The sequence below is a fragment of the Phymastichus coffea genome, unplaced genomic scaffold, assembly GCF_024137745.1.
Source record: "Phymastichus coffea isolate CEN01 unplaced genomic scaffold, Cenicafe_Pcof_1.1 PCOF00143, whole genome shotgun sequence".
NCBI classification, from domain to species: domain Eukaryota; kingdom Metazoa; phylum Arthropoda; class Insecta; order Hymenoptera; family Eulophidae; genus Phymastichus; species Phymastichus coffea.
Genome location: NW_026706954.1, coordinates 378,858 through 392,262, shown reverse-complemented (window position 1 = coordinate 392,262; position 13,405 = coordinate 378,858). Strand labels below are relative to the sequence as shown.

At 55.0% G+C, this 13,405-nt stretch overlaps 1 protein-coding gene across 2 annotated transcripts; it reads left to right on the top strand.

Moving 5' to 3' along the window:
- The first annotated feature begins 447 nt into the window (after positions 1-447).
- LOC131672110 (innexin shaking-B) lies at positions 448-13,405 on the top strand. 2 transcript variants are annotated; one of them, XM_058949084.1, is made up of 5 exons: positions 448-674; positions 3,889-4,591; positions 10,701-10,920; positions 10,986-11,275; positions 11,344-13,405. In XM_058949084.1, the coding sequence occupies exons 2-5, from the start codon at positions 4,229-4,231 to the stop codon at positions 11,590-11,592; spliced, it is 1,122 nt and encodes a 373-aa protein (XP_058805067.1). In that variant the 5' UTR covers positions 448-674; positions 3,889-4,228; the 3' UTR covers positions 11,593-13,405. The 2 variants fall into 2 exon arrangements, with proteins under 2 accessions (XP_058805067.1, XP_058805066.1); XM_058949083.1 differs by lacking the exons at positions 448-674; positions 3,889-4,591 and adding an exon at positions 7,854-8,571.

The window sequence follows — 13,405 nt, the reverse complement described above, 5'->3', positions numbered from 1 at the left end:
GTGAAGGCGCAGTTCTAACTGAGCGCCGAGAGAGCAGCTCAGTGTTCCGCGGCGAGCCGCTCGAGCTCCGGTATCTCCGGCCGAACGGGAGCTTACACGCGGACGGCCAATCGCGAGCAGTGCGACGAGTGAGTGCTGTGGGAATCAGGCGAAAGCGCCCGCAGGAAGGAAGGAAGAAAGCAAGGGAGCAAGCAAACGAGCAAGCTAGTGCTCGCCTGTCGAACTGCGGCTGGCACACGGCAACTTGGAGCGGAGCTAACTGGCGGCAAGCTCCTTTGCCTGGTTGCCTGGCGAGTTACTAAAAACAGCAGCGCTCTGGAGCGAAGGCCCCCGGCACACGTTAGCGCACTGTCAAAGCAGCCGTCGTCTCTGTTTCGGAGCTGCGGCGGCAGTTGCCTAATATAAAGGCTACACTCTCGTTCGACCAGGCCGTCACGTTTCGCCCGCAAGCTCGACGCATTGCGTTATACGCTATCCGTCTCTTTCTCGCTCGCTCGCTCGCTCGCTGGCTCGCTCACTCCGATGGTCGTTTCTATTCCTGGAGCAGCACCCTGAGTGTCGAGCAGCGCGAGCAGCGCGAGCAGCGCGGAGCGCTAGTTGGCCGCCGACGCTCCGTCGAACTCGACGAGTCCGCTGTGGTGCATCGTGCGACCGACGACGCCCGTCTCCAGCAAGTGCGTATAAGCCGCGGACTCGTTGCTGCGCGTGCCCGGTGCGCTCGCCCACGTGTACGGCGTGTGTTTGTGCGTGCAGATCGGCGCGCCGCGGACAGCGAAGCTGCGCCGGCCGCACGCCCCAAGGTCCGGGCCGGCCGCCGGGCGTCGCGCGGCCGCTGCCCTCGAGCCGCTCGTCCGCTGGGCGAAGCAGTCGAGCTCCAGTTTGGTATTTTTAGCCGATTACATTTGGACGCCTGGAGAGCTTTGTAAACAGTGCTGTTGCGTGTGTCCGGGGCCGCCCGCGTCCGCCCGCGTCGACAGCCAGCTTTCACAGGCAGTCGCGCTCGTCCTCGCGGCCCGTCGAAGCCCTCGGTCGGCGATCGGTCCGCGGCGCGCTCATCGACCACCGGTCGCCGTGGCGGCTGCGACTCGGCGCCACTGCGCCGGACGAGGCGTCGCGCGGCGATGGCGATCAGCTGGGCCGATCGACGGACGCTCGCTGCCAGCTGGGCGCTGCCCACGGCCACCCGAAAGCTCTTTCGAGCGATCAGCCTCGCGAGCATGGGCTGATGATCGAGGGTCGCGCGTCTCCCCGACGCTCCGCCATCGATTAGCATTGCTGTACGATGTGTAAACCGTTCGAGACGGCTGCCTGCCTAGTCTCGTCAATTTCAAATGATCGCGTACGCGCGAGAACTGTTGAGCTTCATCGAGCGCCGTACCAAAATAGACCCGCTTAATTCCTTCCTCGTTCGGCTTTTTTCTTTTTCTTCAGTGGTAGCCCTCTGCTAGTCAAACTGCCGCGCTCGACAACCGCTTTCTTTCGATCAGTACGAAAAAATCGATCACGGTCAATAGGCTGATTATTATTAGAAAGTAGAGCGCTGCAATATGATAGGTCATTGGTTTTTTAAATATTCTGTCGTAGATTATGATTAGCCGTCGCTTGTTTACTCGACCGTATCGTTTTTCTGACCGTCCAAACTTGACGGCTTGAGATTTGGCTTTCGCATAACGGGCAGCGACTCGTTTAATGCACGATGTGCCATGGCGTCGGCATCGGGAGGTCCGGATGAATTCGTGAAGGCGACCGTATACTAGGATCGCAATCATTGACTTTCGAAAAAATGCGTTGGTACGCGCGGCAAATCATATGGAAGAAGGCCTGTCCAGATGGCGCACGAGGTTGACAAATATCATGAAAGCACGACGATGCTCGGTCATTGTACGTCTCAAAAAATGGCAATTAGATGATCAGATGCAGGCCCATTGGTGAAATATTGGCGCGCTCGCGGCCAATCTTTGGAGAAGCGAGTTGTCGGTAAAGTTGATTCGAAGTAGCGATTGGTCGATGCTCCGGTACGATTATCTGGCAGAGCCGCGTAGAAACAACAAACTCTGAATGACAATAAATTCAGGATCTCTGGAGCGCGCCCGCGTACGCGATATTTTTAATCGGCTCTCGAGCTTTTTCTAGTTCCGAAGTTGGCTTACAGCCAAACACGGCGCTCGAAGAATAGGGAGGGGAAGACGAAAGCGGGCGGAAGGTGCGGCGCTGCGCTGCGCGCGGGAGCAGGACGGAATTACGCGAGACTTGTCAATTCGTTTTCGCATATAGGTATGTGTAGCGTAGCGCAGAGGACGGTAACGAGCGGTACTTGCTGACAATACCTTAATTTTAATACAGGGCTGCGACGAGGTGCGCTCCGCGACCGTCGACAGCTGGATCACTGAAAAATGCGCTACCGCAGCTGACAGCCAGTTGTAAAACGTTCACTTGATCCTAAAGCGTTTCTGGCTTGGCGCTTGATTTGCGCTCGTTAAGTCAATATCGATTAACAAAGAAAACACACCGATCGCCGATGGACTCTGGCAACGGCTGGAGCCCGATTGCGTAGCTCATACCTCGGCCGTCCCTCGATTTTAGGCAACCTGCTCTCTGCTCTTGCCCTCCCCTGCTTGCATTTACCGGTGTCCTGGACGCAGTGGTCGGCGCTCGTATCAGCTGCACCCGTAGACTTGCGGTATGGAAATTGGCCAAGCAACAGGCTGGCGTCCCGCTCGGCCTCTCGTTCGTCTCGCGGCGCCGCACGTACAGCTCGCAAATCCGAGTGGCAGCTGGCGCAACGAGTTCGAGGATTCGAGTGAGAGGACAAGGCGCCGAGCGCATCGCGGGCCAGCGAGGCGTCGCCGTGGTCGCACGCGCTTTGGTGTCGGCAAGTGTCGGTCAGTCGCGAACGACGGCATAGAACGTGGAAGCGCTCGAAGTAGCTGACGAGTGGAAGCTGGAGGTCGACTGGAAGCGAGCGAGCTTTGCGCACGGCGCAGCTAAAATAGAACGTCAGCAGCGCAACGCACATCAAACGAAATAACGGAGCCGGCCTCGGTGCAGCGCCGACACCGCCGAATCCGCCAAAGCCACCACAGCCGCGAGTTGGTTTCAGCGCAGGCACGCGCAGATGGAGAGTCGAGACGCGCGCCTCTGAATATTCAGCCGTTATCCTTGACTGCGGCCCATTTGCGTACAAGTGGCTCGCTTAGCCCGAGCGACAGCCAGTCTGGCGGCGAGTCGCACACTCGCACCGCCAACGCTCTGTCGACAGCGGCCAGCCAAGCCGTCGGCGAGGGCTCGCCCCCGCCTCCGCCGCGCCAGCGCCAGCGCACCTGCTGGAGCTTGCGCGGGCTCTCCTTCCCACCTATCGGTCGCGTCCGCTCGTCGCCGCAGCGGCCCTCTCCTCTGGCGCTCAGTTTTTCGGCGACGCGCTCCGCGTCTCGCGCGGTCCTCGGGCCGCGGCGGCGGCGAGTGCCTGCCGCCGCGCGCAGGCTCGGCCCGTGAATTTTTCAGCAAGCCCGGCGCGAGCGAAGCCTCCGCATCGACGGCGAACGTCGAGAAGTGTATTGTTGCCGCACCGCAATGAAAATTTCAGGCGCCCAGGACAGTTGGCGCAAGCTGGCAGCGCGACAATCAGCCGCCTCGTTAGCGTTCGCGATTGCTGCCGGCTATTCCGAGCACTGCATCCACGGCGATAAAGATTTCCGGGCGGATCCGGCGTCACGGGCCAAAAAGCGGCTCGCTTGTTTACGCGCGCGAGATAAGGGCGGCCGGGCGAGCTCCGGCTCTGTTCGCAGAAAATTAGGGCTCTGTACGCACAAACTTTCGTCCGCGGGTAGCCGGGGGCGGCCGGGGCGGGGGATCGCGGCAATCGGCCGCCAAAACTTTGTTCGCTTCTAGATTGAGCTCGGACTCGGCAAACTGCAGTCAGTCGGAAGAGAAAAGGAAGGAGGGCGCGGCCAGTGCAGGCAAAATGCGCAGCAAGGGCGCGGGCAGGCAGCGCGTCTGAGCGAGACACTGGGCCGGAAGATGCCGCCGAGGAGGCTGGCGACGGAGGGATGAGCGGACGAGGGCAGCATGACTGGTCGGTCGGCCGGGCGCGGCCGGTCCGCCAGATGACGCCGAGCGGCAAGCATGCCGCGCGCTCCTGGTCCCGGTCGTCGGGTGACGAGAGATCGGGCCGCCGGCAGCTCGGCCGGAGGACGACGCACCGCCGCCGCCGCTGATCCAAGCCTGCAAGATGTTGGACATATTCCGCGGCCTCAAGAGCCTCATCAAAGTATCGCACATACACATCGACACCGCGGTCTTCCGGCTGCACTACAGCCTGACGGTCATCCTGCTGATCGCCTTCTCGCTGATCGTCACCACCAGGCAGTACGTCGGCAACCCCATCGACTGCATACACAGCAAGGACCTGCCCGAGGACGTGCTCAACACGTACTGCTGGATACACAGCACCTACACCATCACCGCCGCCTACAGGAAGAAGGAGGGCATCGACGTGCCCTTCCCCGGCGTTGACAACTCCAAGTCCTACCCCGACACCGAGCGCAAGGAGTATCGCTATTACCAGTGGGTCTGCTTCATGCTCTTCCTGCAGGTAACTTGTCAAAATCTCTCTGCAGCGGCGCAGCGGCGCAGCGGCGCAACGAGCGCCTCTTCACCGACTCATTGCCGCGAAAACGAGGCGCTCGCTCGAATGGACAGTGCGGGCCTAAGCCGGTGCATTAGTGCGGGCATCGGAGCCTGTCGTGTCAAGCGCGTCCGGATCGGAACGCTCGGCTCGGTTGACCAGACTTGTACATATGGTCGTGTCGTGTCACAGAGTTCGCCAACGGCCGCAATTAGCTACGCTCGGCGCATCGCCTGGACGAGCCTTTGAGTCTTTCCTACAGCAGGCGCACCACCCAATAAAAACGGAGCCAAATGTTTTTACAAGGCCTCTTGTAATTTCTTGATAAAATGCATATTTAACGAGTGATTAATGCTGACCGTTCCAACATTCACGTTTCTTTGAAAATCCGATTGTTATCAATTAAATAATCCACCTGTTAAACAAATGGAATAACGGATTAACCTGTCGGACACGACTGTTACTGTCATTTACGAGCAGCGCCTTATGCGGCGCGCGTCACTGCGTTTGTGTTTGCCTGACACTCGCGAGCCCTTTCCTCGGATAACAATTATTACACGGCTTATGGCTTATTACGCATTTACCTAGTCCACGCATTTTTCTATCGCGCAATTCCGCAGAACTTTTTCCATATTACAACTAGACACTTAATTAATATACTACAGTGAAACTCCGTCATGGTATAGTGATGACTGGTCAAGTTCGACGTTGCAAGCCGTAAGACAGCGTGCTCGCAGATAGGCAACAGCCACGGAGTTGAAGAAAAACGTAAACAAGTACATTCTTGTCAATGCAATTCAAATGCAGATCCCCGCGAAAATATTTAAAAAGTTCAGTATGCTCTTGCATATTATAAAATATATAATAACAAATTAAATTGAATTATCAGCTAATACACATTGCGCATTTATTAATATCGACGTGACTGTTCAACTTGACGTCCATAGTAACAGAGCATGTAAATCAATAGGTTAAACGTACCTTTTCGTAAAAACTGATTGATTGGCTGCCAAAAGCAGGGATAAGTGCACGCTCGACGAGCGGACTCGTGAGCGCCAGGCAATAGGCACTAACGCGCGCAAAAAAGCTGCGACAACGGAACGGCCTTTGTGCTTAATCCATTATTGCATTTGACTAATAGGTAGCTAATATAGAGAAAGCCTCAAAGTCTCAAGTCTTAATTTTTCAAATATAGAAACTTATATAACTTGTTAAATGTACGTCTTATGAAACAATATCAATAGAGAACTTTTCTTCTTAAAATGTTGCAAATGATCTAAAAAAATCATTGAAACCCATTGAAAAAAAGTCAAAAAAGGCATTGTTTGCACATAATTGCTTTAACAATTAGGTTTGAAATAAAACCTAGGCAATCGGCGTCGTAGGGTGAAGCGGTACGATTGAATTAAGTGGATGAAACCAAAACATTGTTTCAGCAGATTAATTATGCACACGGGATCATATAATCAGCCGGCGAACTTGCCAGCGCTCGGAAGTTGCGTGCACAGATCACTGGCAAAGCTCGACCCTTGATTCTCCTAAGGCGCGCATTAGCCCTGTCGTTCGTCGCGCTGCGAGCATGTCACACGCTTTCGGTATGACAGCTCCCCCGTATGATTGAGTGCTTGAGTGTCGCGCAAGCGCTCGTTCGACTGCACGAGCACACGAGCAAAACGCGAGCCGGAAGGTGTGCGCAGCCATAGAAAGTTCGGCAATGAGAAACGGTCCGCTTCAACGATTGCAACAGTGGGCCCGGTGATCTCGTCAAGTTTCGGGCCAATAAGGTGCAGTAATAATGCCGATTGACCCGTGCGCATTTTGCCGAAGCACGTTGACTCGACCGAAGAAAATGCCGCAACACACGCGCCGCAATAATTTTGCTGTTTTTATGATCACACGCTACTAATTGCCCAAGTAAATGCCGAGACGTACGAACGAGAAAGCCAAAGAAAAGGAGATAAACAGCTCGGTTGAAGGGCAGGTATGCGCGCGCGTGCGTGTGCTGTACGCGTTATTTTCCAACTCGCAGTTGCTGTAGCGCAGAGCGCGGCCAGTCGTTAACCGCCGAGTGCGAAGGAGAGAACGAGCACTTGAAGCCCGGCAATTTTATATTCGAGCCTGCGGCCAATCTTCATTCCTGCAGAGAGCAGGAGAAGAGAGACAAGCAGAGGGAAAGAGAGCGAGGCGAGCTGAGAGGCAGTGATGAAAGAAACGAGCCACGAAAAAACCCAAGATCAGAGAGGCTATCGTGTGAGCGCACAGCCCGTTTCACAGCTCCGACAAGACGTCAAGTTGGCCGACGATGACGACGACGACGACGACGACGACGACGACGACGACGACGACGACGACAAAACACATTGCTAGAATGCTTCCAAGAGGCAACGCAGCGTGTGCAGCCGACCGCTTAGCGGCGATGCTGATTTGCTCGCTGAAAATGGCGCAACCTGACGACGAATCGAACCGACGCACCGAGCGTCGACGAAAGGTCGAGGTTACTGGCGATCGACGAATCAGCAAGGTGATCGAGAGCGCGGATGGAGAGCCGCCGTGCCGGAGCTGGCTTCGAGTCGATCGGCGCTATCGATAGCTGTGCGAGCCACCGCGGCCGCGAGTTTGCATTCGCCGTCGACATTCCCGTCGGCCTCGGCTCGACTCGGCTCGGCTATAGGCCGCTGCCCGCCGAGCGCGATGGGCGAGTTTGATCGTCGGACGAGCTGAGAAAGCGAACGGCAAGGGCGGGAGGTGGCGGAGGAGAAGAAGCTCGCAACGCGAGCCCCTCATCGGCGCACGCTCAGCTACGTACAGCTGCAGCTGACAATGACCCGAATGCGCTACTTATCGCGATCAGTGGCCGTCGAACCGAGCCGACGTCGCACGGGCGTGCGAGAAGCTGGCGCAGTCGCCGCTGGGGCACCGGAGCACCGGCCAAATAATCGGGGCGTCCGCTTGGCGACCCGAGCGCCACGGAATTGGACGCGACCGGGGGACGTCCGCTGATTGCACGCTTTGCTCGCCAGAGCCCCGGGCCAGGCTGCGGCGGGGAGCGCCAATCCCCGGCAGCGGACGGCGAGCGACTGCCAGATTGCTTCCTTTGTTCCTCTTGCGCCGTGCATCGGCGAGCTCCAGGGTAACAGCGGCGGCGCGCGCCAGACGGAAGCGTCAAGGCCGCGGGCGACTCGGCGCGGATAATATGCAAGCCGCGCGGCCGTGCCGAGGCCAAGGGGATGCCCCTCAAGTCTCAGGCGGCTCAAAGGCCAAGCAGCGGCGGCGGCGGCGGCGGCGGTGGCGAGCCTCTAACTTGACCCTCGAGCGCCGCGGCCGCCGCGCAGTTGGGCGACGCGCCTGCAGCGCGCGACACCAGAGCCGCGACCGACTGGCCGATCCCGAGCCGCGGCGCCGAGCTGCCGATGCGGTCGAGCACTCGCAGGCCCGAGCAGCGCGAGATGCGCGCGGCCCGGCCGAGCTGGCACAGCGGCGGCGCCCGTGCGCGGAGCAGCGAGTAGGCCGGCGAGCGCGCGCGGCCCCGGCGGCCCCGGAAGATGCCCATCATGCTGAAGATGATCGACATTTTCGGCTCGATCCGCTCGCTGTTCAAGGTGCAGCGCGTGGCCGAGGACACGCTGATCTTCCGTCTGCACTACCGGGCCACCGTGGCCCTGCTGCTGGCCGGCTGCCTGACCCTCGCCTGCAAGAGCATCAGCGGCTCACCGATTCACTGCGAGGCCTCCGGCGCCGTGGACAAGGTCGTGCTCGAGACTTTCTGCTGGCTGCACACCACCTACAGCATGGTGCACGCCTTCAACATGAGCCTCGGCCGCTCGATACCCTACCCCGGCGTGTCTAACAGCGGCGTGTCCAAGACCGAGGTGCACGGCCACGGGCCCCACCCGCTCGTCAAGCAGCACAAGTATTACCAGTGGGTCATCTTCGCGCTGCTCCTCCAAGTAAGCTCGACCTCGCCACCCCCGGTGCCTTCGTCTCTGCGTAGTCGTCGAGCGCTCCCGTGCGCCTGTCCCCTGCGCTGCTGCTAGAACGCGCGACGCTTCTCCTCGGGGTATTGCTGCCGGGATCGGCTGGCCCACGGCGCACGTAAGCGCAACGTAGGCGCCCGCGACCATTGCTAAATCTCGAAATATGACTTATTGTCTCCGCTCTCGGGTCAGTCTTTCTCGCCTTGTGACCTGGCCATTAGCATAATCGGCAGCGTTTACCTTGTTCTCTCGTCTTTTTGTCGAGATGCACGCTCAACCCTTTGTATGCACGCACACGTAGCCCATTGTCCATTGTTCTCGCATCTATTATTTTGGCCTGGAGAGTTTAGAGGCTAGATTTCTCGCGGAATCTGCAAAGCGGCAGGAAGCACAAGAAACGGAATGGGAGCCGACGGCGGCGTGGAGCGGGGGGGGGGGGGGGATTAGGAAGACGCCAAGTCTTGGGTGTCTCTTTGTCGCGCTTCAAGGCAATGTTTTAGCTTTTGAAGCTTTATCGAATCAGTTGTCGTAGCTTTTGAAGCTTATCTTTACCGAATTAGTTAAAGTCGAACAGCCTTGTATACTGCGGAAAGCTGCTCTGAAAATGAATAAACAATCTCAGCGAGTTGGACGTTGGACGACACTCCGTCACCGTGAACTGACGCTGCCCCGATCGAAGTTAGTTCGCAGATGAAGTCGCTGGGTCATTTGCTTTTCACTCGCGCTGCACAAGCACACAGCCCCAAATAGTAGTATATTGGACACATTGTAGAATTCAAGGCAGCCTCAGGATATGTCACCCATTACTTTGATCGGACGGCCCAATATTTTAGCCATTGCCGTGCTCGACATGGCTCTCGATTGAGCCAGCAGGCACGCAACAAGCATGACGCTACTCTAACCTGAATTTGCCTCCTTATGATCATTTGGACAAACTGCGAAATGCGCGTGTTGATTAATTGCGAATCTGGGGCATTTTCAATGCTTCTTGATGTTTCAACAGGTATTATACGAACCATGCACTTGTACCTGTAGTAGATAAATTATTTTGCACGGCCAACAACAGACTAGCATAACGCAACTAGATATTGAGGCACTTGCAGATATAAGAATGAAGAAGACAAACTGAAACTTACTAGGATTTATCCAGTTTCACCCTTGATCATTTGCGATCGCTTATCGTCGACCGTAAAGCTTGTAGATATATCGCTTCTGCTTCCTTTTAGAGAAAGCTTTGGCAAAATATTAATAACAAGCTTTCTTCTAATCATTATGTAAAAATATGTTTGTAGGTATTAACATTTATAACATACCATTTTTACAACCTTTTTCGGTGTATATCGCGTATATATATGTTCTTCAATTCTACGGCCGCCACTTGACTCATTCGATTTGCTTTCACATCATGAAATTATTCAACAATTTTACTTGAGTACATTTAATCGAATCGACTCAAAATCTGGTTAGTTATTGCTCATTATAAGCAATAAACATGGTAAACCCATGTGTTTAAATTTAAACGTTTAATATGACGTCAGCCATAAGAAATACATTGTCAGTAATTTGAAAGACTTGTAAACGTTTAAATTCAGTGACAATGAATTTCTTATGGGTGACGTTACATTTGCACACTTGATATACATACGCGTAGGTATTCGATAGTAGTTGATAAAAAATGAATTCCATCGAATGAAACCGTCGGTCCTTGACAATTGTCAAAAGAAAATGAAAGAATTTGGCAAAAATAAGCAAGTAAGTTAGAAACAATAAGTTGGAAGCGTTTTTGCAGGCGCTTTAAGTGAAATCGACGAGGCGCGGTGGAAGTAAAGCGTCAAGCGCGCCTCGGCCGGTTCTGCTAGCTGCCTCTTGCAGAGAATCATGTTGCTCCGAAAGCGAGTCGATTAACGAAACTGCGGAACTCAAAACTCGTGCTGTACGAGTTGTCAGAAGCGGCTGTACGTGGACGCGAAGGGCGCGGGCGAAGCTACCTGTGGCGCGCGCGCGAGCGAGCTCGAACACCTGTGGCCATGATCTGTACACGCGAGCGCAGGTTCCCGGGCGTACGCGTACGCGCTGGTCGAAACGCAACGCACTGATTGCAGGCGATCCTGTTCTACACGCCGCGCTGGCTGTGGAAGGGCTGGGAGGGCGGCAAGATCCACGCGCTGATGATGGACCTTGACATCGGGCTGTGCAGCGAGGTGGAGAAGAAGCAGAAGAAGAAGATGCTGCTGGACTACCTGTGGGAGAACCTGCGCTACCACAACTGGTGGGCCTACAGGTACTACCTGTGCGAGGTGCTGGCCCTGCTGAACGTCATCGGTAAGTCGCGCGCAGCTGCCGGCGCCCCAGTGGGCTAACGCTCTGGGCGCTCTCGCCACCCGCAGGCCAGATGTTCCTGATGAACCGGTTCTTCGACGGCGCCTTCCTCACCTTCGGCATCGACGTGCTGCGCTTCCTCGAGAGCGACCAGGAGGACCGCATCGACCCGATGATCTACGTGTTCCCCCGAATGACCAAGTGCACCTTCTACAAGTACGGCGTGAGCGGCGAGGTGGAGCGCCACGACGCCGTCTGCATTCTGCCGCTGAACGTGGTCAACGAGAAGATCTACGTGTTCCTCTGGTTTTGGTTCCTGTTCCTGGGCGTGCTCAGCCTGCTGACCGTCATCTACCGGGTAAAGCCTGGCGGGCGAGCCGCAGCGCGCCCCCGTTCTCCACTGACCGGCCTCTTGCGCCCTTGCAGATCGTCATCATCTTCTCGCCGCGGACGCGGGTCTACCTGCTGCGGCTGCGCTTCCGGCTGGTGCGCCGCGAGGCCGTCGAGACGATAGTCCGGCGCAGCAAGGTCGGCGACTGGTTCCTGCTCTACATGCTGGGCGAGAACCTCGACACCGTCATCTATCGGGACGTCATGCACGAGTTCGCCAATCGGCTGGCCTCCAGGCACCACCATAGCGTGCCGGGCGTCAAGGGCGAGCTGCAGGAGGCCTGAGACCCTCCGGCCGCCATGGCAGCTAGCCGAGCGGATTAGCCGTTTGTGCTGCGACCTACGCGTTCGGCCTCCTCGTCGGGTCGGTCTCCTCGTCGGCCTCCTCGTGGCTGTCTGAGCCGGGCTAGCGCCAGCTCTGCTCGCCTCGATCTCGTTCTACTGTTACTGTTTGCTGTTCGGTTGCTTCTTCGACGGTCCGCATTTTCCTTGGTTCCTCAACTCGGCCATCGCAGACGCAGCTATACCGACGCTATAGTCTCTGCCGAACGAGAGTCGAGACAAATCGTCAGCTGACTGACTGGTGTCTCTTCATTTTGCGGTTTTCGATCCGCATGTCGTGGTCGCTCGAACCAAATATTGTACACAAGCCGCTCTTCGAGTGTGCACGCCCGCGGCGCTGCTGCTGAATCGCGGGCTTCGCGTTAATGGGGCCAAAAGCAGTCTGAGCCAATAGTAATAATGATAATAATTAAAGCAATAATAACGACATTAATAATTAATAACATAATCATAAAAATTATAACGATAGCCGTAATTATATATTAACAATAATGTAGTATTAATGATCATGTTAACGATGAAATGGTCAAGTAGCGAACGGCGTAGGGGAATATACGAGGAAAAAGTTTGGAATAGTCGAGTTTGATGAGGCAAGGTGGACGGTTACTTAGCTGAAGGCTGCGCGAAGATGGAGAAGGTGCTCTGCGCCCAGTAGTGAGCGTCGAACGGGGACGCGAGCGGCTCTCAAATGTATGTGTATACGCGTGGCTGTGGTCTCATTGTAATGACAACTAGTGGAGCGCGTCGCAAGCTAGATTATAACGCGTACAACGAACGAATATACACATAGGGGATGCCATAGTGCGAGTGCGCTGACGAGCGTGGAGCTGTAATCGAATTAAGCAGTTGCCTAGTTGTGTTTCTTTTGAAAGATTGCAGCGTTATGCAGCGCGCAGTTATGTAAAACGCGGGAATGAAAGCTTACGTAAAAGGGCTGCGGCATTCTAATGAAAATATCTAATTCACGGTCAGTTTTCTGTCGCGTCAAATTGAAAAATACCCAGCAAGCCAAATGCAAATGATCGACGTGCACGTGTCAGTGAGGGCGTCGTCCGCGCAACTACTGATACACGAGAGGCCTCGATCGAGTCTATGTCGGCGATTCGCGGCCCAACTACAATCTAGCGGATTCCGTCGCGGACGTACCGCTAGAGCCCATCAGTCGACGAGGACAATGTCGAAGAATCAAGTTACGCGACAGAATCATATCGATGAATTGTAAGCCAAGCGCGTGTAATGACGGCGTACATTAGTAATACAAGTACGCTGTGCATCTGTCAAGCTCGCAGCTGCCGAGGTAACGCAAAGAGTAAACATTAGCAAGCAACTTGAAGAATCGACCGAGCAGATGTATTGTCGAATGTTGTAGAAAGCGCCTTAATTCGATAACGACATTGACACCTGTGCCTTGTAGCTCGTTGTCTTTACGCGTAACTTGACTCGGCTTCGTATTCAACGTAATTGTATTCGTTAGTCATTGTACTGCCTTCGAATTTCGCCTTATTTCTATCATCCCCTATCAAATGATACAAAGTTATCTAGTAATAATTGCTAACAGTACATACACACACACACACACACACACACACGCGCACACACATTTGTATAATTTTCAAATTATAAACTGTTTTATCGGTCATTTCGTAGTTGAAACTAGCGTATAATTAACAATGCACTGCAAGCGTGTATTTTAAGGAATAATATATATCGAGTTTATTACGAATGTTTATTTTTAAAATGAATAAATCAACTTTAC